A 27,201-nucleotide genomic window follows, 5' to 3' on the forward strand; every position below is an offset into this window, starting at 1 on the left:
AAGCAGACGATCAGAAAAAAACAACAAAAAACAGTCTGAAAGTTTGACAAGAACTGTTTTTATTAAAATGTCTTTTTTTTTATTTTGTAATCATGGCGGTAAACAGGTAAATTATCCATAAAAATGTAAAGATATTACTGGATAACTTTGTGAGATTTAATATACCAGTACCTCTCTTTTATTGAGCTTCAACTAATATGAACAACTTAAAGGATTTTTTTTTCCTTTGGTCTGTTGATTACAAGTTGAAATATGAAAACAGGAAGTAAAACTAAATTTCCTAAACTTTCCCAGAAAAGATTTTATGCACTCTGTGGTGTTGTTGTTTGCATTTTATTGTATGAGTTCCACTTAGAAAGCAATCCAAGTCTTTTATTGTTGAAAAAAATAGCGGAATATCATGTGTTGAGTGTCATCGTCGCCGACATTATGTCTTTGTCAAAGCCCCAGAGCAGAACCATAGCAGTTAACCAGGTTTGACCAGGTTTCTTTGTGTTGTTTCCACTAATATCTGTAGCACCCGCTGTCCCACATGCTCGGATCCCAGGCCTGGAACCAGCCGGTGAAGATAGGAAGCTCCTCCCCTTGCTTCATGGTGTAGATGGCCACACCAGTACGGCCGGAGGGGTCCGATTCCAGGTATTCTTCAGCTATGAGCACAGAAAAAAAAAAACACATTTGTAGGATGAAATCTCTCCCACACCCACTCTTCAGATCATATCAATTAGTTTTCCTTACCAATTTTACTCGCTCCTTGTTTCTCCTCCTCCCTGGCATCTTTTCCGATCCAAACAAGAAGCTGTTGAGGGAAAAGACCAGAGGAATTTAGGGAATCATATCATCTATAGAATGAATGCTAATGCCAAAGAGAGTCAATAAAAGTGGAGACGTACCGTGGTCTTGGTGTCAAGAATCATAACATCATCGGGAGCCAAGTCCGACTGTGCTATTTCAGGAGGAACCTCCTCCACCTAAACATAGAAACAAACACACTTAGAAACTACAATTGTAGCCTGTCTATGTGTTTTAAAGACTTAAAAACTGTAATGATAGTGATTCTGACCTTTCAACTAATGCCCAGCACATATTAGATATTCATTGGCCCAATCAGGAGAAATTCCTTCAAGGCTTTTCAAAGATACTGTATTTCACGAGAAGTACCCCAGACTGTTAACTCTCCAAGGATTCAATGAGCTAAAATTGTCCCCTCTTTCTACAAATTGTTTCCAAAGATAAGTAACTTTTCTTTTCTTTTAGATATCCTGTAAGGTAAACATTTCTTTGTCCTCTGGGTGGCGCCATCACATTAAAATGCATTTTGAGGCGTTGGTATGTCCGATTCAAATTAAGAATTGAAAACTTCCCCTTACATTTGGCTTCACTCACCAGTCCGCACTGAGCTGCATTTAAACTATAACATTAAAATGAGAGTATTTTGTACGTGCAGCTTTTCCGTTGAGATTCTTGCTTTTCATTTCTCAGTAAATACACACTAAAGAGAGCTGATGCAGAAGCCAGCCTCGTGCTCTGAGCCGGAGACAAACATAAAGTCTTTTATGAACCAGTCGAATGTACATCAGCGTGAAGTGCTTTTGTCCACATGTGATTCCCCGCTGAAAAGCAGGACCGAACACAAAATCTGTGTGCAATAAAAACACTCATCTTGTTTTCCTTTACGTGAACGTTCATGTTCAAAGCAGCTCAAAGTGGCTCTCACAACTTCTTCACATGGTTTCGAATGCAGAAAGTAGAAACGGTGGAGTACATCAGCAATTATGCCACAGACGCAAATGTATCCTCTTGCATCACACATACATCGTGAATGCTTTCATAATGTATTTGACACTCTTAATCGCACGACAAGATAAATCCATTCCGAGTCTTGATTGCTTTGCCTACTATTTGTGTAGCCATCCAACAATGGTGTGTATTGGATGAATGGAGGAATCATTTTGACATTTATTTGACACAGAAACAACACAAAAACTTCAACCTTGTATCTTAAAACTGATAAAAACTTGAACTCACCTCCAGCCTGCCTGTTTTGTTTGAACAGGCAAACAGCCGTGGAACGTAGACAATATCCCGCAGGGTGACGGAGGTCTGGTAGTCGCCTTTGCCGCCCAGTGCTTCCCAGAAAGAGCCTGGCAACAAGTAGAAAGCCGCGGCCTTACACTGGAAACCTTGCACACGAGAGTCTTGCAGATAATAAAAGGTCAATCTCTTGACTCTTACCTGGCTCCTCGTTCTCCGTCACCTCGGTAGCTGTTCCTCCCAGCAGAGCAGCGACAGATTCAGCTGCAGTCGTCTCCTCAGACGTCGCTCCCTTTCCCTTCCATATCCACAGAGAAGTGGGTGACTTCAGCACAAAGATGTCGTTTGAGTTCAGAGAGCCGGCAACAGGTTCCACCTGATTCAGGGAGGCACAAAGAAATGGTGTCCGCTGTTTACTACCAACCATCAGATGATGTACTTTTTTATTCAGCATTTGAAGCCAACCTCAACAGCTCTCGTGGCCTTGGTGGGGCTCTCACGGATGTGGAAAAGCCGCGTGTTGGCAGGTTTTGAGTCGCCGCCGTCGCGGCTTGTCCCGCCCCGATGGATGACCAACGACGTGTCCTTGAAGATGCTCACAAAGTGTGGAGGCTCTTTGCCTTGAGTGACCCGAACCTGCGTTGCGAGAGACAAAGGATGTAAAAGTGCTCTGGGCACCGCCGAAAACTGTAAAAAAAGGTCTTCACTTAGTGAAGAAATTCACTTATGGTAAAGACTGTAAACTGGAGAAAGTGCTCAGAATAGTTCTGTCTGAAGTACTAATATACACTGAAAATAAATGCTCATATCCAGTAATCGAGTTACTGACATGTTTCTGGGATTGAAGCTAAGCGAACCTGCTAATAGCTTCTTCTTTTATTTTCTCATGTTCCAAATGTTTTAAACGATTTGTTTTGTATTCTCAAACCTATCAGCTAATTCTTCACAGTTTTCTAGTTCATCTCAATCCATCCTGAATGTGGTTTATTCTATGGATGGTAGCGTTTTTAGACGCAGTTGTGGATGAAGTGAAGAACAGTGTTCATCAACCACATCTCTAGTTTTATATGTATATATAACTTTTATTATAAATCTTTGAAGTACTTGTATTTACCAAAAAACTTAATGATTTACTATGTACGTATATATGAATAATAATATTTTTACGGTGAGAATATCTTACCTGTGTAGCTTCTCCATTCAGAGAGTCATCCAGTTCCACTGCGAGGATGGCTGAAGCACCCAGCTCATCTTGGCTGCACTTCTGTCCTTGCCTGCACGGCAAAGCCACAGCACGTTATACAGTTCAGTCGTAATTTGACCATACTGAGACGTTCGAGTCGGCAAATCAATGCAGCCGTATGAAACGGGTCAAGAACTGAAGCCCGCCCCCCATAACTCAATCATCAGTAGGTTTAACTGCTGTGATATTTCTAACTCGTTTTTGGAGAAGGAATGCCGTACAAAGACGTGACGGCATTACAGACATACAGTATCTGTTCAATTTTGCTTGAGTCAATACAACTTCCAGTCTGGTTTCGGGAAACTAAATAGGCCCAATATTTAGCGATGGGGAAAACATCACACCCACCAAATGTAGATGATACGTTTCTCTCTCCCGTCCGTGTTGTAGGTGTAAAGGATCAGGTAACAGTCGCCTCCGTAGAACTGTCCGTGTTGCCTTTTGTCCACTGGTGCTTTGTCACCGCCTTCCACGCGCCAAATCTACAAGCATTTTTATATTCATACATTCTATATTGCCAAAAATATACATAATAATAAACACATATTGGCTGATGACAGCCAAGCTGGAGAGTTTACCTGAGTCTCCCCGGACCCATCGTCCACCATGCAGTAGTGGGCAGCCATGACCTTGTCGTCGTGGAGACTGGCGGTATCAAAGGGGATCTGCTCCACCTTGGCAATATTGCCAGCGCTGTATGGCATCGATAGGCCAGTGGCCTCATCTTTGTCCAACCAGTCTGAGAAAAACTGCTTGAACAAGGTGCTCTCGCAAGAGGCAGCCATCACCTCGACCTGTCAACGCCAGAAAGGAGAAGAAAAAAATAATACATATTCACAAACAGATGGACAAGATGAGAAGAAGGTTCTGGAAGGGAAATTTACATTCCATCACAAGATTACCTGAGTTTTGGGGCAGTAGTTTCTGTCTTTGATGAATTTCTCTGCAGCTGCAAGTGCTGCTTTGCGTTCCTCGACGTTTGCATTCTTTCCTGCAGAGTTGGATGAGATCGTGGTTGAACACATCAGGCGCCGGCGAGAATCAACCATTGAGGAGTTGAAATAAGACTCAACACATAATGCTGAGAGCTCTGAGGTGCAACAATTTTGACTTCCAAGAGGCAAAATAAATACACTTTCCAGTGGAACGTGCCACGTTCTGGGGAGAGCCAAGAAATAAATGGCACAAACCTTGACAGGAGAGCACTTGTGCATCTGTCTTACGTGGCTGTGTGACTCATTTAAACACTCAAACTCAAACTGAAAGTGTGACTTAGTCAAACAAAAATGTTCCAGCTGCAAAGATGCACCATAACAACAAAGGAGTTGTCTCCGTAAATGTCTCGGTTGGAATACCTTTCCAGACAAAGATCTTTTTATCTCCTCCATTGTCCAAGATGTAGCACTCAGTTTGGGAGAGCATCTTTTGTTTGAATGGGTTCACCTCAGCCACCACGGTTGTCTCCATGGAGCCCGTAGCATCAGAAATCTGCAAAGAAAGGAGATCATTCCCAGGCATGTTTCTTTTGAGTATGTTCATCCACAACTGGAAGAAACTTCAGAGAAAGTGTTAAAACAATTTAAAAACTAAAAAATTATGAAGAGTAAAATGACGAAATATGTCCTTTGTGTCCAAAGCACAATCAGGCATCATGAAATGACCGACACTCCAAACTGTTCATCAAGATACAATCCAGTCAACAACAACAAAAAAACAATATATTTTATTTAGCATTTCTCTTCAAAGAAGAGAAAAGAAGGATGGGTTTGCTGCTCGGATATGCCAGTTATTTATTAATGGATTATAAGTGGTATTAATGGATTAACATTCATGTGTGCTCCAGCCACCGGTTTGCACCAATGTGTGGAGAATGACTGAGTTCTGGGTCATTTATGCCAGCATTTTAATACTTCACCCCATTGACTTCCTCTGCCACGATCTATTAATAACCGTGTGTGTCACGGCATCTCAGGAACTATTCCGAGGGACCTTTGATCGGCCTCGTGCTCTCCGGGTTGCCGTAACACAGTAAAACATCTCGCAGCTATGACTCCCGAGGTGAATAAAGCTTTCCCCGTCAGCACTTAAACTTGGACCTCCTCCACTCAGGTACCTTGAGAAAAAGGGGTCTTTCAGTAAGAAGCTCGTAGCTCTGCGGTTTGGCCATAGTGGAGTGGTTAACAACAAGACCAAAATCAAAATGATAACACTGGATATGGATCTTTGTTTTAATCCGGAAAACTCAGCATCAGTAAGTCGGCCTCTGTCACAGTATTTTCTGTGGAATCCATATCAGTGAAATGTTCTTCCCGAATGAGCCAGAACCTTCCTTTTTGTTTTAACAAGTCCTTACTCTGAAATGCGACAAAGCAAACAAGGTTCCCTGTGTAAACCACAGACCCTTTTTGGGGAAGAATGCTTTGCAGCAGACTGTCATGGTCACCTGATCTTTTGGGAAAGTGGCAAACGATGCTTACAGCACAAGCACACGGAGCAGACGAACACGTGTACAATCTGATAATCGCGTGTATTTTTTGAGACGTTTTCCCTCAAAGACTCAAGACAATAATTTCACCCGTCATCAATAATAAAAAAACAACAACATCCATGTGTGTCTTTACCAAGTAGAGGGTTGCCTTGCTCTTGTTGGTCTTGTCAGCAGATTTGTCACAAGTTGCCGGCGGGAGCTCTGGCTTGGGTCCAAGTATCTACCAGAATCCAACATGTTACTTAACATCTTCCTTAAAAATTCTGACGTTTTGGAATTCAAAATTTGAAAAACAGTTTACATTGAGGACTTCTTCGGACTCGCTGCCTTCCTTGATCAGTTCCACTGTCGCGCGGCCTTTTCGCTCGTTGTCGCGGATGTCGTTGGCCACCAAAATGGACTTGGTACGCTCGAAGGGATTGCACTCACTGCCAGACCAGTTATAGATGACCTGCGTTTTCAAGTCAGTTGAGAAAAACGTGGTGAATTAATACAACTAATAAAAACCTGGGGACTTAATCATTCCTTTGATATCTGATCAGTACAATCACCTTTCCCAGGTCGATGATGAAGCAGTCTCCTTTGTTGAAGCTTTCCCAGGACACAGGAAGCTCAGTGACTCTGATGACCCGACGCCCTTTAACACGCATCACACGTTGGACATCCACAGAATTGGTTTTCACGTGCTTGAAGCCTGAAGCTGCTCCGCCGCGCTGTTAAAAAAAAAAAGAAAAAAAGAAAACCACGTCACACTTTCAAAGAATAACCATGATGGCCGTCTGTGATGACAATAGGCCCGTTTGAAGCACCTTGAATTTCATGCCCTTCTTGAAGAGGCTGGAAAAACTCTGTGACTCAGAGTTCTGACACTCTCTGTGCTGGCATGCGGCTCCTCCCAGGTGATCGTCCAACTGAACCATGAACACCACGGCCGCACCCCTCTCATCCTGGGAGGTTTCATCGCCTGTAAAGTAACACACAGAAAGAAACAACAACAATGGGTACTTGTACGTGAAAACGGGGAGGAGGTAGAAATCTGGCATTATGAGTTTGAGGTTGTGTTGAGATAATCAGCGAGGAAAACCAATACCGATCCATGTGTAGATATCGTAAGAAAAACGACGGGAGTTCCCGGAGGTGTGCAACAGGACGTAGCTGTCGCCGGTGAAGAACTCCCCGTAACACGAGGAAGGGATGGGAGCCAAGTCCAGATTCTCCACCCGCCACACCTCCAGGCCAGGCTTCTTCCCAGCTTTCAGAAACTCTTTGTGGACTGCCATGATCAGGGCTGAGAGAGGACAAAGCACGCGTAGAAGTACCACGTCATTGATTAACTGGGAATAAAATCAAAACTACTCGGTTGCAATCGTATGAGGAGCACAGAGAGATCAAAATGAAGGTTGTCAGAAACATGATCACACAGGTTTCACGACACTGGGCATACGTTACTGCTAGTGCACAGGTGCTTCCCACCGTGGCCCAACCTTAACAGCCTCACAGTTTTTGTACAATCTGATTTTTCACATTTTGAAGCAAGAACGTGATCATAAACCGGCCGCATTGGAGTTTGGAACGTGAAGCTGGACAAGACGAGCAGCAGCCACACCACCCTGACGTGTGGCAGCATCTGGAATTCTGCTATCTCTGAGAATTCCGGGATGTTAGACACTTCAATAACTTTTCACGACGTGTTTCCCAGTTCTAAAAGGTTTCACAGTGATGGTAAATACACGGATTCCACTTTTCTAGCATTTTTCAGCTACTTGTGCAGTCCCAAGGCGCTTTACATCAGGAATCCCATTTACCCATTCACATACCAATGGAGGCGGCTGCCACGCAAGCACCTCGCCCATCCACTGGGGGCAGTTTGGGGTTTAGTGTCTTGCCCAAGGACATGTCGCTGTGTGGACTGGCAGAGATGGGATTCAAACCTGCTAACCTCTGATTGGGAAAGGACTGCTCTACCAACCAAGCCACAGCAACAGTTTCAGACTGTTTTACAGTTCTAGAATGTTTTAGTGCACCTGAGATGGGTGAGGATGAGGGTGAGGCAGGACGAGAGGCGCTGGCTGGACAACAGGGCGGAGCTGAGCGCCAGCAGCCAATCAGCCGCAGCGCCCAACCACTTTTTGGGCGACTGACCATAGTTGGTAACTTCTGCATTTCTTTCAAGCTCATGTGACAGTTAATGTCAGAGACAGTTGCGGAATAAATTTATTGAATTGTACAGCTCGTGTACAATTTCTGCAATCTTGCAGAAAATGTTCTATATTCAATGTGGCTTGCAGGACATAGCTCTGGATGGCAGTGTGCAATATAGAGCAGGAAAGTAGGAAATGCATGACAAATCAATCTCATTAAAGGGACTGATTTGTATGGTTTTGTCATTCAAATTGTGAATTATATATATATATATATATATATATATATATATACACACACACATATATATAATTGTTTATTTAACTTTTTTCAACTTGTGTCATTGTTGTTCTCTACATGTACTGTAAGAAAAAAAAACTAACTTAAAACTTGATTCAGGTAATTGTAGTGTGCAGTAATTGTAGTTCTTTTTTCTTTTCTTTTTTTTTCCATTTATCTTAATTCACCATTCACCGTTTTTTTGAATTCCCTCCGAAGTCACTCTTGCAGAACTTGTATTGCAGGTACTTGACTGGATTTAAAGAGCTGGGCATTGTTGGAAAAAAGAAAAAAAGCCCCTGGTGTAACAGGGTGTGTCTCTTCTCACCTTTCACAGCCAAACTACAAAGTCAGAGGTATGAAAAGCCACTCCCCACAGAAGACGACAAATAAACGTAAGTGTAAATATTGCTCTGTCGGATTTCTCCCAAAGCAGAGTATATTAAGGTATATGCCTTTTTTTTTTTTTTCATCCCCCTCAAAAAAAAAAAAAAAAGGATATATTATACCATCCAATAATCTACTGCTCCTTCTTATGACCTAACTCAATATAACCAAGAATATGCGTTGATATAGTTTAAATCATTTTGATTGGTGCAAAAAGTGCAAAAAGCTGAGGCAGCAGGCGATGCGTGAGAAGGATTGTTTCCATTACCTGACGAGAACAGGAGTTAGAAGGTGGTTGTGAAGAAGCTGCGCCGCTGCTCTGCCAGTTTACCGCACAGACGCAGCAGCGCGCGCCTCCTCTTATATCAGCTGGATAAACATCCGCATTCAGGCAGCGGGGCGTGTCGGGGCCGCGCCCGCACCTGGCGCGCGCGCACGGCTCCACATATGGCATAATGACACTTCAGAAGTTTGATCAGCTTGTTGTGAGATCCGTGTTCTTCTTTTCACACAGTGTTCAGAAAAGTGCCCAGCCGTTACAATACACACAGAATCACTACGAAGAGGTGGACTTCTGGGTTTTTAGACATTTTACTGCCAACAGCACGTCTTGCGCCAAAAAAAACCCAATAACAAACAAAAAATAAATCCTGATGTGTGAAATAATTGTCTATATGACAGTAATGTGCCGGCAGCTGAAGGCAAAGATTTATGCAAAATAGGAGTTGACGCAACCTATTTTTGATGTTATAATTATTTATCATTTTTCTTCATTTGAAGTTTATTTTGGAAACTCAACATTTCTCAGCTGAAGTTAAAGACATGCTGGCCCTGGATTGTGGATTCTCATTTAGTAACATTTTTTTATTTAGATATAATATTCGTCACGTGGAACTGTGAGATAAGGGTTGCTTTGAAAGATGGGATCAGGATTTATAAAAAGCCTAATTTACAGGGAGCCACTGCTAAGAGGCTGAAGAGTCACGTGTTGTTTCAGAGCTGAAGGTCCAGCCACTAGGTCTCCCGAAGGATCTAAGCTGCCGGAGCAGTAATTACTGCAGATAGTACCGTAAGGGAATATCTCCCAGAGAGCAACAGTGCTTCAAACCGGAGAAGAAATGGTTGTATAGACAGAACACATCCCAATACACTGAGTCATCTTTGTCTGAGTGCTGAACTGTGCAAGCAACAGCAGCTGGCCACGTCCTCAAAGACATGAAACGGAACTCCCTGTGCCGACCTGCTCTTCTTCTCTACGTGCACGGTCCAGGTAGCAAAGGCAATATTAGTGTGTTGGCATGCCTTGGAGTGCAGGCGGAGGTGGAGTTTGATTGTGTGGCACCAGCCTGTCAGTTGCTTCAGGTCATGGATGTCTTCATCACCATCATGGGCTGAGCGGCCTCAGCACATTCTGCTTTGTTGTGCTTAGTACACACGACCGTCTCAGTTTGGGACACACATTCCCCACCGCACCCCAAACCTGCCACCGTCACAGGGAGAAAAAAAAAAAAGGCCTCTTACACAATGCTCGCCCAGTGACTGAACACATTGACTGCAGGCTGCTTGTTGGGACTTGAGTTGGCCTGCAAAGCTGCTGCAATCTGATTTTCATAACCTAAGGATGGGTGGCTGTTTAGCTTCACGCAAAGGGCTATGAAAGGTACAGCAAAGTACAAGACAAGTTTTTATTTATCTTGATAAGTTTCTCTTTGCTATTTAAGAAAATAATAATAATAACAATGCTATTATTATTATTGTTATTATTATTATTATAATTATAATTATTATTATTATTATTATTGTTATTATTATTATTATTATTATTATTATTATTATTATTATTATGTTATGTGAGGAGGATTATATATGATAATATAATTGTAATTTGGGGAAATGTGTTATCAACATAAAATGTAATGGTCATATAATTCATGTATTTTACAATATTGAATAACTGTATTATCGATGCAGTGTGTTTTGGTTTACTCCCTGTTTTTTTCTATTGTTTTTGTTTTGATTTTAATATATCTTTTTTTTTAAGCCTTTTTCTTACAATGTTGCACTGTAATGGAGATGTACGCATGTCCAGGAAGGTTAGCAGCAGCTCATGGAGAAAAAGTATTAACAATATCATTTGATGTTTCTAACTTCAATATTATTCAGTCACTTCACAGTAGGGATGTCCCGAATCACACTTTTTTGCCCCCGATACCGATCCGATTTTTCAGAATGAGTATCGGCCATACCGATACTTTCCCGATCCGATACTCACATTGCTATTGCAAATATACTCAACAGTCTATTTTTGGAGCAACTAAGATGTTTGAAGCTAGAAGCACTATTGGCAGAAGCTTTGTTTAGCTAGAAATTATTGTAAAACTCACTTATTGAATCAGAATTCTTCTCTTTCTCTTAGTTGTTGTTGTAAACTGAGGGTACATCCACACGACGAAAAAACGATCTTTGTTCTCCCTGGCCTTCTCCCCAAAAACCGTCCACACCTCACTATGAACACGGCTCAACACGAAGCTTCAGGTCATGTAGTACACATGCCAGGCCTTTAGGGGCGCTGTGACTCACCAAACACAATAAAAAACCAGAAGAAGACAGACCACTTAGACATTTAGAAGTAGACTTCTACACATAAACGCATGAACCACAATATATAACTCTAGTTTTATAGGTCTGTGGCCCCGCTCCGCCTGCTTCTAGCTTCTGCAGCTCGACCGGAGCTTGTAGTCCCTGATTGTTGTGGTTATTAGGGGACGTTGCGGATCGCTTTTAGATCGGTGGGGTGATCGGCTGGATTTGCCGATCCCCGATCACTCACAAATCACTAATATCAGCCCCGATCCGATTTCTACCGATCGGATCGGGACATCCCTACTTCATAGTGACATATTTTGAATTACTCAGCTTTTTTAGAGTTGAGAAACTACATACACTAGGCTAAGGAAGGCAGGTGGAATCCATTTTCTCAATGTTGTTCATGTTGGGAAATGTCAGACTCAAGAAGATGTTCATAGTTCTTAATTCTACGCTATTGAACAGCGTTTCATTCTTGTGATGTTTAGTCTTTTCTCGACAACTCTCAAATAGCTGTCACCTTCACAAAACCAGAAAGTCCTAAAGCCTGTGCAGAAGCGACCCCTGGCTTCAATGAATACACGATTAAAAGGACAACAAGTGCAGTAATTCAATGAAAAGTTAAATTGATGGGGAGCTGAGCATTAGCAGCTATGGCTGCCTCTGCAGTGATCACTTTACACCTTAATCACTTTAAGCAATTTTGATATTTATTTATAGCGGTGTAGTTTTGACATTTTTTAAGCTTCGGTTATTAATTTAGATTTCATCAAATACAAAGCGGCTGAAATACTTCTCTCATTTTTCACCATTCAAATGTGTCCGGTCGGTGCTTGAAACAAAGTGTTTGAGTCGGCGTCGGTTCAGATGTTCCAAACGTCGTCTTTGGCATGTAAAGTAATCCTGGTACGTGACTGTATAGGGAGCAGTTTGCCAACAGGGCGCCTTCCTGGTTGAGTGACTGATACATGCTGCTACAAGAATTAGAGAATCAAAAGTCTCTGCTGGTGCGTCTCTATTTTAATTCATTGCAGCAGCAGTTTCTCATGTAGGAGATTCAATATAAAATAGATTCTCATGCCAGAGATCAACTCCGTCAGTCTGTTTGATCAGCAGGTAAAATCCCCTGGACGCAGACAAGCGAATATAGTCATTTATCTTCAAAAGAAAAGTTAAAGACTGTGGCATTTGTAACATTTGCAGATGTAAAACAAAGGTTTTTGTGTTTCGCTGTAAAAAAAACTGCAGTAGGTTGGAAGTGTATCTTGAATTTCTCCGTGTGTTTCATTGCAGCTGTGACGTGGGCTGAACAGAGTTTCCTCGTGTTTTGCAGAGAAGTGCCTTTCAGGCCTCGGGTGATAATTTCCCCTTTAAAGTATTTGAAAAATACTGTGTGTATCGTTAACTGTACTCTGAACCTGTGTGTTCCTCACAGGGAGGTTGGTTCCCCTCACGCCCATTTACACCACAATGTTCTCGAATGAAAACGCTAAACTTGTGTTGCGTGTGGGTGTCTGTTTACGTGACGGCGGTGCTCAGGGCCACTTTCTGAAAACTGTGTATGTGGTGGAAACACTGCTCGTGTGCATGTGTCCACCACGGCCGAAGTAAATATTTCTTCTGCACATGCACGAGTATTTTTAATGTTAAAAGGCATTGTTTATTGCGTTTCCGTTTCGCAAAGTGTTCCGCATTTACACAGCAACGTTTTGAAAAACGATCTTTGTTTCCACGGCGATGGTAGAAACGCTGAAAACGCTATGTACTTTTCCTGTGTGGCCACTAGTAAGTGCTGCCGTTTGTTTTTGAAATGAAACCAAACACACATGCGCCAGGAGAACAAAATGCTCTAAACGTCAAGAATGACGAGTCCACAGACCAACTGTAAAACTACCAAGTTGTAGGAGAGCATGGACACTCTGGAGGCAAACGGTGGTACTGCTAACGAACCTCATCCCATCACACCCGCTGGATCCTGAACCGTGCACATTGAAACCCTCTCAGTGATCCGGCTCCTTTTCAGTGCACACGATCCACTCATCTGCACGCTTGTTACGTGTTACCCCTCACAGGTGAAGGTTTTTCTAGGAACTTCCTTCGCAGCGTAACGTCTACTTCCCGTTCAGCTGGGGCTCTTGGCTTGTTTCTCATTTACCCGCCACGTCTGTCAAATGATTTCATGTCACCCTCAGGACTGCGTCGGCGTTGGATAAAGTGCCACTTCTCAAACTCGGCGTCTGCCACAAAGCATGTTTCGAGAACGAAACTAGAAATGTAAACTCATGAGGCCGTCCATGCAAATAATGATAATAAAAAAAAAAAAAAGAAGCCTGCAATGACTTTGCAGGGTGGTTCTATCACTCTCTTTTGTTTGAGTGGCTGTTGCACCACGTTGATACTGGCAGCACCTCCAGCACCAAACCCTCTACTATCTCTGTGACGGTTGGTTCACCATTGGCTCGCACACTCTGACATTATGCAAAGTCATTACATAAGTTATATAAAAAGTGGTGCAAAGCCAATGCCTTTGACTTTGTAGCTCTTGTGATCAAACAACACAGAGATGAAGCCTAACCTGTTTTCTGTCTTTCTACTAAAGGGAAGTTGCATAACTGGATTTAATAGACCCACTTAAAAGTATTTTCCCATCATAGTTTTAATACTGTTAACGTCAGCGGCTGAATTTAAAAATGTATGAGAATATATACTAATTTCTTTTTATTGGGAAAAAAAAAAATAACAATTGCACTGAAGTACAGGACTTCAGATGACCTTAAGATGTTCAATCAAATATGATATCACAGTTTGCAATAAAAACATTAAAAGATATAGAAAACTCTGTACTCGAGTCCAACTGCTGTTCCATGACTTAAATGGTACTAATTACTTTTAATGCGTTCTTTAAAATCAGGTAAAAGTTCAACGGTGAAAACTTTTTCAACATATTAATTTTGATCTATAGCTTAATCATATTGCTTATAATAATATAAATTCTACTTTCAAAGCACATTTCTTTATTAAAGAAAATAACCCAAAGGTCATTTGTTTTGGATACAAATATAGAATGTATGTGTGTATCGAAGGAACAAAAAATCAGACTGACTTTCTACTTTTGAATCAGAAAATTTAATTAAATGAAGTAAATTGTTGTAAACAGTAAAAGTGCATCAAAAAAAACTACTCAATTACACTCATGTGAGCTGTTTAAAATCAGGAATCTATTTGACGAGGATTGTGTCGGGTCAATTTGAACTAGTATTGTTCAGAATTAAGGATTGTGCCAAAAATAAAGTGGCACAGATGCAAGTTTGACACACATTAGATTTATCGTCTTTGAAATAAACAAATTGATTTGTGATTAACCAGATCATAGAAAATAATCCTGCTGTGAGAAACAGACACGACACGTCAGCACAGCCATTTCCAGACGGATGTGACTGTGTTTGAAACACACGCATCACGAACAACGTTAAAGTATCATGAATACTAGAACATAAGATCAGGATTCTTGTGCTAATCGTCGACATAATTGCTATTTTTGTGGTATTCATTATAAAAGCATTAACGCCACAGTGTTTTCGCTATTTGCTTTCACAAGTTCCCACTAAGTGCACCTGATTGATGCAGTCTGACAAGTGATATTTAGTCTAGTTTTATGTGATTAGCACATTGTTTTGCAGGGCAAAAGTACTTCATCTAAAAGGTTCTAAATGGTAAAATTGGTTCGATTGTGGTCAGTTTGGTCGTAGGAGATTTGATCATCAAATCGTTGTGTCATCCTGAATTACCTGAAGTATTGGAATATCATTTAGCAACACATCAATTTACAATTTGTTGTAGAAAATGGACTGTGTGGGGTTAAGCACAGAGATCCCTGACAATCATCATTCATTTATAAACAAGACCACCGACTCCAGCGGAGACAGATTTACACTCTAAATGCTAAATAAAACGCTTTCAGTCATTTACATGCAGCCCGTAGCAGCCGCTGCTCCAACACAACAAAATGGGAAGGCTTGCGTGTCATTATTGTGTTTTTGTTTTGGTGGATATACAGTACTTTTTTGTACCCATGTTCAAATGTTTTTTTCATGCAGCTTCTCTTCTTATCCGACAGGGGGTGCTGCAGCAGCCTCAACCCAATAAAATAAATGTCAAATGTCAATAAATCGTGCGGTTTTTTTTTTGAGAAAATATCCCAGAGAAAACATCAATCAGACGTCACTCTGTAATGCTGTTATGGCTTTTTCTTGAATTTTATGAAACAACATTGGACAATGAAATGGGAAGGGATTCGACAGCAGAGGACAAAACAACATTTAAAGCTCAAAACAAACAAGGAGTGCAAGAAAATATATACAATTATTGAAGAAAAGAAAAGAAAAATAGTACAAATGAGTAGAATAATAGGAGGCAGAGGAGTCTTTGTGTGTGTGTGTGTGTGTGTGTGTGTGTGTGTGTGTGTGTGTGTGTGTGTGTGTGTGTGTGTGTGTGTGTGTGTGTGTGTGTGTGTGTGTGTGTGTGTGTCTGTGTGTGTGTGTGTGTGTGTGTGTGTGTGTAGGTTGAGAGTGTAGAATTAAGTTTTATCTATTGTGTATTAGATTGATGCAATGATCAGGGAAGCTCTCTACAAACTCAGAAGTTTGTCATCATCTTTCTTTTTTAATGAAGGACCGCATCAGGTGGCAGGTTGGTCTTGTTTGTTTATTCCAAACGTGTAATAATCCACCTGCAGACAGGCTTAGATGCTTTTAAACAATGTTTTGTGGACCATGTTGAGTATTTCCACCTCTTCTTCTTCTTCTTCTTCTTACTTCTAAAGTTCTTTAACAACCAGGGCCCATCGTATCTTAAAGAACTGTTCCATATCACCTCTGCAGAACACTCGGTTCTCAGAATGCTACTTACTGGAGTTTCGAAGTTTTTCGAAAAGTAGAACTTTCAGCTTTCAGGCTCCTCTCATGTGGAACCAGCTTAGTTTGGGAGGCCGACACATTCTCTACTTTTAACTTTTCTATGTAATAAAGCTCACAGTTTGAGCTGCTTCAGGCCACCCTGGACCATTTTCCAATGACGCTGCTATAAGTTAAAACTGCTGGGGGTTTTCATTTTCCACAGTCGTTTATGCTTGCTCATGTGGAATTGTTGAGTTTTCTCTCTAAAAGCACCTTGAAATGACCGCGCTGTATTTGGCGCCACAGGAATAGGACTGAATTGAATTGGTCCCCTGTTTGTGAATAGGTGATCAAAGTGGACGATAATTGGACATTTACATTGAAATATCTTTATGTAACCTGCTTTATTTCAGACAAACCAACATGCTACTGCTCGTATAAGAGTGCGTGAAGGGTATAATTCCAAATGAACGCAGCACCTCCTGTTGGATAATGGATGACCTGCATATCTAAAACCTTAACTCCACCAGTGTGTTCATCACAGCATGGAAGTAAGGACTCAAACCATTGTTTTATATTTATTCTTTGGTTACTTCAAACCTCTAAAGTGTAAATCTAAAGCGTTACACAACAATTACGCAAGATACTTTGATGAGATACAATAAAAATAGCGACTATGTGAATAAATAGTAAATAATTTTCTTGTAGTACAAAACTGTGAATCTTATTTCAGTCCTGTGCTTATATACAGCCCCGTTTAACTTTAACGAGACCAGATCAGTAACATAGCAGCATTCCAACCCTCTTTGTTTGGTACATTGTTTGGGAGGAAAATGTATAACTACATTCTGAAAAAAGTGAATGTTTAGTTTAATATCTTTTTTATAAAACTTGAACAAATTGAAATTTAAAGAAGAAGAATTACAGTTTCAACATTATGCCATTTACGTGAAAAAGGAACTTTCCGAAACTCTGCTGCGCCACAGTAAACAGTTCTTCAGTGTGCCTCCAGAGTGTTATGACTCCCAGTCCATATATTGAGACTTTTATAGTTGACCGTCACCGTAATAACGATCCATCTTTGCCATGTACTCCCATTGTTAATGTTTAGATCCCCCACTAGTGGCCTAACTTGAAAACTACATTGTTTTCAGTGTTTCTACCTATAAATCAACATTGTTTTAAAAATGCTGCCGTATGAACGCGAAACTTTTCTGAAACGCAAAAATGTTCCAGTGTTTGAAATTAAGAATAAAAAGAAAAGAAACTCTTTCTTGAATTAACTAGTACTTTGTTAAGCTGTCCTGTACAGTTCGGTCTATTTAATAATGTGCTCAAAGCAAATATTATAGTGCAAAGTATTATATTATAGTATAGCATCAGCGATGTGATGACTGATTCACTCGCCACGTTTAGCTCAAAGCTTCATATTATTGTTGTGTCAATGGGGACTGAAGCTATGTTCTCACTAAAGTAACAAGGTACTTTGGGTATTTGTACGATTAAGTGTTTTCTCATACAAGACATTACATGTGTTGGGAGCTGAAATCTATTCCAACACTGATCTAATACAGAAAGCTCGTAAAAGCTTGGCACTTCTTCTGTTTGCCGATCTGCTCTATGAAACGTTCCCGGCACCCCCTGGGGGGTGATTAATTGTGAGCATCTATATTTACCTCAAAAACCACCTCTGCACTATTAAAGGAGAGAAAAACCACACAGCGTGTTCTTTACCGTTTATTCTTTTGGTTCTAAATCAGCCAGGAACGCTGTTTAATGACGAACAGCTCCTGTACACGTTTTGCACACCCTCACTTTCAACAGTTATTACAGAGCGCGTGAAAGGACCAAGCTAAAAAGTGAGAGACGGGAACAGGGAGGCCCAGCATGAGAAAACCTCCATTTGCTCTGAAAATTACAGTTTAGTTTCTAGGTCAGGGTCAGAAAATGAAACATCCCCTCTTCCTCTCCCCACCACCGACGACGGCTTCGCCAACATGTGACCGTGCTGAAAACAAGCCGTGCCAAATTAGGTGGGATCCCATCTCAGCCACAAAGAACACAAAAACAGCTTTTCAGATGACTCGCCACACAAAAAAAAAACCTGACAACAAGCTATTGATCCCAGAGGGAGACCAAATCCCTGGAACCTTCTCTGTCATATGAGGTTAAAAAGATCAAATAAAATACATTACATTAAAAAAAAAAAATGCAGCAGTTTTCACTCAAGCGTGGGACTCCGGAGATCTGTGAGGTGGAACGGGGACCACTCAGCTTTGGCAGGATGTGCAAATTAAACAGCTTTCACAAACACAAACACTTTTTCTACGTGTGAATCGATGTGATTCATGACGATGATGTCAGTGCAAGTTTGTACAGTAGAAGAAATGTGCCTGAATGAATGAGATTTAACTGCAAGACGTGAAAAATACGAATGATTTTATAAATGCGTCCATATTCAACCCAAGCTGAAGTCCTCCTTGATGGGAACGCCCATGTCTCGCCACCATCAACACATGAAGTGCAGGCTAATGTAAAAGGTGTCAATCAAATGTCGCAACACGCAATCAACACAGACTTGCTCTGGATTTGAAAACACTTAAAGTGATCAATGTAAAAAAAATATATATATATTTATTTACTTATCTTGCTGAACTACATTCACACTGAGTGAATCAATGAAATAAAAAAAAAACAAAAAAACAATGGATTTCATCTGTAAACTTCTCTGAAAGTCTGATGTTTACTTATAAGCGATAAACTCTGTCCAACTAACACAATAATCTGTTTATCAAAATGTAAGCGGGCTGCTTTAAAAAGGCCCTTTCATTCCGCAAAATAATTTGTTTTAATTTATTTCAGTTTCATTTCGTAAATTTCTGCGTTTGTCGTGAAATTTTTGTTTAGTTTTTTGAGTGGCCACAATTCTATGTTAAGCCCACACAGACAACAACAGAAAAGGGTCTCATGTTTAATCCGGTTCACCACTGTTCTTTCAGCTGGATATTTTCATTTTAGAAAAGTCAAGTTTTTAGAACTACAGTATCGATTATGATGGAGTATTTTTCTTCTTCTTCTTCTTCTTTTTTTTTTACATCATTCAATGAAGCCTACAAATGAATTAAAATGACTCCATGATTATTGTGATTTAATGATACTACCCAATACACTAAATAAATAAATAGTCTGCATGCTGCTTGACTTTATACACCTGCAGCCACGGAACACCTGAACTGAGCAAATACTTTTGACAAAATAGTGTAGTTACTAATGTTTATTTTCACAACATATACACGTACATTTTTTTTTTTTATAAACTTTGTAGGCAAACGTAAATGTTTAAGGTGGGAAATTGAACAAGCCAGCGCTCTAAAAAACGACTGCTTAATGGTAACGTTTTATGTCCTTCAGTTCATAGAACAGAGAATTACTTCTAGTGGCTATAACAAAAAAAACTATAAAAAAAAATGAATTAAAGCTATGACTATACTTTAAGGCAAACTCTGGTGAGTACAGTAAATATGAAAAGAATGAAGAAGACCATGAGACATGGACGAGTTGCGAAAACGATCATGAAAAATCCAATTATAATTGCGATGACTAAAAAGAATTCTAAAGAACCATGAGGAAATGTAGGCGACGTCTTCAAGTTCTGTTGGCAGTCATAAACAGTGGAGTAACTCGGGTGACGGGCAGATTTCTCAGGGCCAAGGACGCCCCCTAGTGGCGCTGGAGAACATAAAAAGGACAAAGGAGAACCTGGCTGCGGTAAACAACATGAGGACAATAGAGAGATTTAGGGCAGTGGCTATAATTTAACGGGTGAGAGGGAACCTTCCAAACTGTGGTGAACATGCGAATGAAGAGGAGGGAAACATTTCAAAGACCAGAGGAAGTCCGATACCGTCGAAAATGAGAGGAAGAAATCCTACTTCCCCATTCAAAGACCAAGCTTTGTGGCGACAGTTAAACAGGATAAGAACAACATAGCTCCAGTATATTATACGGCGTCAAGAGCCCCCCCCCCCCCCCCCCCCCCCCCCCCCCCCAGTGACTATATGAAACACAAAAGCAACAATCATAAAATGAAGGCCATTAGTATATGTTTCTGGGCAAACAAATCATTATAGAGGTTATTTTGAATACAGAGCTTCTCCCAGGGGATTGGATAGTTGTAAGCACAGACTTTCTGCTAAGACTTCACAGTACTGATCATAATAAATAATGTATGTCAAGTAACTCAAGCTTTTTTGCTGTGAAATACCCTGTTTTGTATTGAAAACCTAACAAAGCCGGGGTTTTTTTATGAAACTGTACGTTGGACGACATTAACCGTGTGGGAATTTTTTTATATATTTTTTTTTTTTTGTAATTGTTGCCCTGATGATAAACATCGTAGTAGAAACACAAGTACTAAGTTGTTGAAACTTTCCACAAGTTGCAAAATCTTTCCAAATTCAGGCTGAGAGAGAGAGACCTTTGAACCACGAACTAAGAAATAAGGAAGAAGAAGGAACTAGCGACTATTTATAAAGTTGAATAGAGTCCAAGCGATGAGGAAAAACCCGCCATTCTACCGGTGCCCTCTTGCTGGATCATCTGAGAGCCGCGTCGCTCCCAGGGTTTAGGATGAAGGACGACTCGTGAGCAGAACCCGAGGTGGTTCACCTGAGCCCCGCCGCCAGCTTCTCCATGGCCACTTTGCGCTCCTCGGCTTTCTGCTGCGATCTGCGCAGGACGTTCCTCAGCTCCTGAAGGTGGTCCAGCGTTCCCACCAGCTCCCCTTTGACCGTCTTCATCTGGCTCTCCAGCATCTGCGTGTGGTGGAGGGAGTTCCTCCTGTGGCGCCTGCTGGAGCGCACCTTCTCCTCCAGGTCCTCCACTGCAAGCAGGGGAACAAAGGCAACAAAAAAAAAAAAGAGTCACAAACCTCGGTTAAGGCCGGAGCTATGTTAGGTGTTCGCCGTACGACTCACCCATGTTCTCCGGGTAGTCCTTGCTCTCCGAACTGGCCTCCGTCTTCTTCTCCATCAAGTTCTTGGTGTGCTGGAGCATCTTTTCCATTTTGAGGAGTTCCGTTGCCTTCGTGTCGCTGTCCCGACGGATCCTCAGCATCTGCTGCTCCCTCTGGGTCAGCTCGCCGTCAAACTTACTCATGTCGAAGGCGGGTTGTGGTAGTGGTGGCGACCTGGAAACCGTGCGACTGAAACCTCAGCGAGCGAAGAGCACGTCTCAGAAACTAAACCCCTCGTATCCAGTGACGATCAGCAGCCCAAGCCCCCCTCTGCTTATGGCAGCGCATTGAACAATGGTTGTTGTCTGCTGTTCGGCTTCGCGAGCATTGGCATTTGGCTTTTTATAGAGCATAACCTCAGCACATGCCCGGGAGTCATCTGAAAAGAGCCGTCTCTCAGTTCACACCATTGCAATTAGAAAGTCATAAGACCGCTTTCACAAAGCCCCGGAGAAAGAGTGGAAAATATCCAGACTCCACCACACGGTGACGAGCCTCTTTGGGAAGCCTTTTTTTCAGTTTTTGGGAAAAATTAAAGCTAAATATCGATCGATCCTTATGGTGGGTATTTGCGTTGGGGTTACGTGTTACTGTAATATAAAACTATCAAATATCAATAAAAAAAACATTTGCAGCAGCGGCTTTGCTTCTGTCGAGGCAAATCTAATCTTGTTAAAGACCGTACTACATGATGAACATAGGGCGTGTGTGTGTGTGTGTGTGTGTGTGTGTGTGTGTGTGTGTGTGTGTGTGTGTGTGTGTGTGTGTGTGTGTGTGTGTGTGTGTGTGTGTGTGTGTGTGTGTGATAGGAATTCACATGGAGTTGAACAGTTCCTTATTCATTGTATTATATAACCCTGACACACACACACACACACACACACACACACACACACACACACACACACACACACACACACACACACACACACACACCACACACACACACACACACACACACACACACACACACAAAACTTCCTGATATTGGAAACAATTAGCTTGATTATTTCTCACTCCACAAAAAAATGTAACACATCTCATGTGTGAAACCAACATGTGATCATCAACATCAACAACAACAACAACAACAACAACAACAACAACAACAACAACAACAACAACACTCAAATGTATTTCATTTAAGAAATGGTTATAAAAATAAGCATGTTGATAAATGGTTCGGCCGGTTTAAGTTCCAGCAATACTTATTTAGGTCAAGTTGGATTCAATTATCTACATTTGTTTCTGAACCTTGAGTCTGTTGAAGATTTTCTGGAAAATCTATTCTTGTCCCATTATTTGTCTCCTGTTGTGATTACTACGGTGAATGTGTTTAGGTGCTTCCGTTTTTTAAAACTATTGTAGAAAAAGCTACTACAAAGCTAAGAACTACTTTTTAGAATAATTAAGAACGTTTCTGAGCGTCAGACTAGTTTTGGAAATGTTTAGAGTTTTTTGGATCTGGTTTCATAATGAATTCCTTCTCAATTTTACATCTCTTCTACAGAGTTGGATGTAAACTAAATTTAGATTTATGTCATTATATCATATTTGTATCTCTGGATTTTATACTGTCCAAACTGTTTCCGTATTTATTGATTTCTTTTTTTAATTTCACCTGCTTTCTAATCAGATTCATGCCACATTTCAGACTATATTGAGATATATTTAGATGAGTTTCAAACATGAATAATTTTGAACGTGGCTTTAGAGTTTACCTCCTCCCACCTCTTCATGATTCATCCGTCTCTTCTGCTTCTCGCCTTTTATTCCGGCTCTCATCTGAGGGCTCGTCTCTGTGAATCATCTGCTGAGATGGACACGCCGGTCGGCCTGCCACTGTCCAGGTGGCAAAGCAAACGTGATTAATTAAAAAAGAAAACAGCATGCAGGCTAATTTATGCACAGTCAAACATTGCATACCTCGAGCACCGGAAACAGGGGGAAACAGGAGTGTGAACCAAAACTGACAGATGGCTCCTACGATCCAGGCCTGATGATCATCTCTGCACACGATGCCGCTTATTTTTAGTTCTTGGACAACATGACTGACACTGACACGTCTGACAGGACTCATCTGAGACAAAAGCAGCGTCTGATTACATATATTTTTGTCCTCTGATGACACTTTGACTATTTAATAGTTTTGGTACATCCAGAATTGGCACATCAGAAGAGATTCCCTTTATGAAGAGATCAGTTCTTGCTTCATGTGCCAGGCTTGATTATGCACAAGTCTGAGAAATCCTCTATGGTTTTAATCATGCGGGTGTCACAATTTTGAAAAAAAATAAAACCATAAGTAAGTTTATTCTCTTTATTCGGCTTCGGGCCTCGACAGACAAGTCACAGCAGAGAGCTGTTTAAAAAAAAAAAAAAGTTTACTTATTATCTAGAATGGTTTCACCAAACTGCAGTTTGAACCAGTGAACCATATGTTGGATGTACCGCTTCATCTGATCCAGGGCTGCTCTGGAAGTGAACCAATCCCACATCAGTTGGGGGGGGGGGGGGGGGGGGGGGGGGGGGGGTAGACAGGGTACACCACAAGTCACCACTCCATCACAGGACAAACAAACACGGAGAGACACGAACACACACACACACACATTTGGACAATCGGTCTGTTTTTGGACTGAAAACTGACGTACAAGAAGGAAAACCCACAGATGCAGAAGACATGCGAACTCTTAGCAGGAAGGTCTGGAGGCTTTAACCACAAACATTCCTCCTGTGAGGTTGGAACCCTCCGGATGGGAGCTTAGAATCGTCCCAAAAAGAAAACGTATCGTCCCCTCTCACTGACCTATCTTCAAACATAATACAAATATATGCTCAGCGTGAGATACTTTCCCACGACAGCACTGGAAAAACAAACCAACTTGAAAAGTGAGCGTTAGTCACGTTTGTGCACCAATTTATCTGTCCTCGTTGTTGTCGAGCCAATCAGTAGTGACCGATCGCCGTTATCACAAAAATCAATATATGCTGCTCCATAATCGTTATTGCATGAGGAAACCCAATCTCTCATCATCCCATGTTGCTTTGTGGTTTCTTTTGGCTTTTGCAGTGTGACTTGATCTCCCGCCGCCACAGGCAGAAAGTCCAGTAGGAATACCTTTTCTTTTTAAGAGCATACACCGACACATATGAAACAACAGATGCATAAATAAATAGATAAATAAATAAATAAAAAAATAAAAAAATAAAAATTGCCAAATTTTTTTAATCATATAACAGAAAAGACGCAAAACATTTCTTTTTAATAAAACATGGTTGTTGTTGTTGTTGTTGTTTTCTTTATTTTCTGTCTTCAACAAACAATAAACTTGATACAATTTGAGCAACGATGAGTCAGTTGTTGTCCCATATGCTGCCTGCACGCAAACCTCATGCATATATTATAGATCTGTTTTGCCCCTGATGCAGCAGGTCAGAGTCCACACTAGCCACATGGCTGCTGCAACGTCTATTATTGTTGTGTGTTTTGAAATTTTTTAAAACACAAAAAAAAAAACAGTCAGCTTTTCTCAGAATTCAGCTAAGGCATGTCGTACCATCCTGATCAGTTGCAAACTGTGAGCAGCAGCAGTAAAATATATTTTTGTGTAATTCAAGCAATTGTTGTTTATATCTACGTTTATATTTACATCTATTCATAACTTAACTTTCTGCGAGACAACAGAGTGTCTTGACGCATGCAACTGCTTGTAGTTTGACACCAGCCTCGTCATTCTGCTGGCCGCATTCGTGGCCACAGAAAATGACTACGTGAGGAAACCAGCTCGTTTTCATGGTTCCCTTCGCCAACCTTGGGCGGGAAGGTTATGTTTTGGCTCCGTTTATTTATTTTTTTTATTTTTTTATTGGTTTGTCTTTTATGTATTTTTCTCATTAACAGATTCGTTGGAGTGAAAAAGTTATTTTTACATTCTATGGATTGTATGTTTTGTAAACTAGTTAGTTTCTCTCAGTCAAACCAAAACATTAGTTGTAGTAAAGATGCAGATTATTCCATTTCAACAGAGATCCTGCCCCACCTGGCTCTGCTCTCGGTGTTAGTGTTTGTTAAAACGTCTTTGAAGTCGGCATCAGAGCAACAACGGTGAGATTTATCTGGGTCATCAAGTAATATTTCACCGTCTCTTTCCAGAGGCTCTCCGTGAGAACATGAGTCATCGCATTTACATAAAGCTCTCCCAAAGCCACGCGTACCATCTGTTACGTAATTTTGAGCCAGAAAAGCCACAAATCCAGAAGAAATTAATGTTCCACGAATATTTTTTCATATCTGATGTTCGATATAAAACTGGGAACTCTCTGCATTTGTGTGTGTGTGTGTGTGTGTGTGTGTGTCACGTACAGTAACAGGACAGCTTGCCATTAAGAAACTTTTCATTAATTTTCACGTTTTGATGTGTTGTGGACTTTGTGCAGTGGTTCGCACCCTCACCTCACAACAAGACGACCATGGGTTTGAGCCCAGGCCCTTTTAATGGCGACATTTTTAAGTGAAAACGCAAAACTTTTGCCGTGTTTCGGGTGTCAGTTTACACCCACTGAAAATGCAACTTTTTGAAAACACTCCAGACTCCAGCGGAAATGCTGCTACCGCATACGCACACCACGGAGGTAGTAAATGGTTCTGCAAATGCGCGAGCAGATGAACAACAACAACAATGTTTGCCTCCAGAGTTTCATGGCTCCCCGTCCATATTCTCCTGGGCCTTGGTAGTTTGACAGTCAGCTGGAATAACAATCTAACTTGCTCGTCTAGCCATACAAATGTCCACGTACTCGCCATTGTTAATGTTTACGGCGTATGGTTCTCTACACGCATGAGTGTGTGGTTTCGTTACAAAATCGTTTTCAGCAGTTCTGCTGCTTCCGTGTAAACGGGAATTGTTTTCAGAACGTTGCTCCGTAAACACAAAAGCTGCGACCTAATAGCTTTAACTTCATTTAAGGAATCAAAGCATGTTATATATATATATATCGGTTAATGTAATGGAACATTTTAAATCCCACTCCTCATTAAAAAAAAAAAAGAAATGAGGGAAGTTCCTGAGGGACAGGACAGTAATGAAAATCTGCAAGAGCTAAAAAACAAACAAACAAACAAACGAACGGACGAACGGACGGACGGACGGACGGACGGATGGATGGATGGATGGATGGATAGATAGATAGATAGATAGATAGATAGATAGATAGATAGATAGATAGATAGATAGATAGATAGATAGATAGATAGATAGATAGATAGATAGATAGATAGATAGACAGACAGACAGACAGACAGACAGACAGACAGACAGACAGATAGATAAAAATAAATAAATAAATAAATAAATAAATAAATAAATTCAAGATCTGACATACGTCTCCATAATTCACCTCAAGTGTTTTGATAGTGTATCACACTTTGTTGTGCTTCATTTGATAAACAATAAAATGTTAATTCTGTTGGTAACATTTTTTAAATCAGATAACAGAAAAGACGCAAAACATTTATTTTTAATAAAACATGGTTGTTGTCTTTGTTGTTGTTGTTTTCTTTCGTTCTGTGTTTCAAGAAACAACACTTTCAGAACTTTGACCCTGGGGACATTTTCCAGAAAAGTCATACAATATACCAATCGTACACATTCTGAATGTCCCTGTCTTTTGCCTTTATGGTGTCTCTGTGAATCTGTAATTCAGAAATCTCACCATAAGAGGGAGGATTTGAAGTCTGAAGAGTGCGGCTGGTCTTCCTCTGTGCTACAAAGCCCAAATATTCCACAGAGGTGAATCATAGTCACTTTTATATTTCTAATTTATGGAGGAATGGTTTCCAAAAAAGGTTCACAGTGGAGTTGATATGTGCTGGTCAGCGGGAGAAAAGCCTCCTGCGTGGGCAGTTTGTTGTGTTTTGATGGATGTAAATGGGAAGATGAGGTAATGAGCAGGAGTGGGCTGGAAGAAGGATTATTGTTATAAATGAAATGTAAATTTGATTTAGGTACGAAATGCAGACGTTTACCAAAGAGTGGATTTGATCTGAAAGGTTAGGTATATAGCGAGAGGCCTTCATTACATTAGATGAGGAACATAATTACCTTTAATGAGTGTAATCAGAACAATGAAA

At 40.9% G+C, this 27,201-nt stretch overlaps 2 protein-coding genes across 2 annotated transcripts; both read right to left on the reverse strand.

Moving 5' to 3' along the window:
- Window positions 1-36: 36 nt before the first annotated feature.
- scinla (scinderin like a) lies at window positions 37-8,944 on the reverse strand. Its single transcript, XM_080473645.1, has 17 exons — window positions 8,842-8,944; window positions 6,856-7,053; window positions 6,575-6,729; window positions 6,317-6,478; window positions 6,067-6,216; window positions 5,899-5,985; window positions 4,633-4,765; window positions 4,180-4,268; window positions 3,856-4,071; window positions 3,626-3,759; window positions 3,218-3,308; window positions 2,500-2,670; window positions 2,236-2,410; window positions 2,029-2,144; window positions 894-971; window positions 739-799; window positions 37-650 (listed from the first exon to the last, which is right to left on the reverse strand). The coding sequence occupies exons 2-17, from the start codon at window positions 7,043-7,045 to the stop codon at window positions 505-507; spliced, it is 2,154 nt and encodes a 717-aa protein (XP_080329771.1). The 5' UTR covers window positions 7,046-7,053; window positions 8,842-8,944; the 3' UTR covers window positions 37-504.
- Window positions 8,945-20,422: 11,478 nt separating this feature from the next.
- LOC308115833 (uncharacterized protein) lies at window positions 20,423-21,745 on the reverse strand. The gene is made up of 2 exons (XM_080473631.1): window positions 21,031-21,745; window positions 20,423-20,936 (listed from the first exon to the last, which is right to left on the reverse strand). The coding sequence occupies exons 1-2, from the start codon at window positions 21,209-21,211 to the stop codon at window positions 20,719-20,721; spliced, it is 399 nt and encodes a 132-aa protein (XP_080329757.1). The 5' UTR covers window positions 21,212-21,745; the 3' UTR covers window positions 20,423-20,718.
- Window positions 21,746-27,201: the final 5,456 nt, after the last annotated feature.

This window comes from Lipophrys pholis (assembly GCF_963383615.2).
Source record: "Lipophrys pholis genome assembly, chromosome: 10".
In the NCBI taxonomy this organism is placed as follows: domain Eukaryota; kingdom Metazoa; phylum Chordata; class Actinopteri; order Blenniiformes; family Blenniidae; genus Lipophrys; species Lipophrys pholis.

Excerpts from the sequence above, each read along its gene's own strand:
- scinla (XM_080473645.1), bottom strand. The coding sequence starts at position 7,045 with ATGGCAGTCCACAAAGAGTTTCTGAAAGCTGGGAAGAAGCCTGGCCTG. Across the intron at positions 6,730-6,855 it reads CGATATCTACACATGGATCG|GCGATGAAACCTCCCAGGAT; the intron begins GTATTGGTTTTC and ends GTTACTTTACAG. Across the intron at positions 4,269-4,632 it reads AAAGATCTTTGTCTGGAAAG|GAAAGAATGCAAACGTCGAG; the intron begins GTATTCCAACCG and ends CCAACTCTGCAG.
- LOC308115833 (XM_080473631.1), bottom strand. The coding sequence starts at position 21,211 with ATGAGTAAGTTTGACGGCGAGCTGACCCAGAGGGAGCAGCAGATGCTG. Across the intron at positions 20,937-21,030 it reads GGACTACCCGGAGAACATGG|TGGAGGACCTGGAGGAGAAG; the intron begins GTGAGTCGTACG and ends CCCTGCTTGCAG.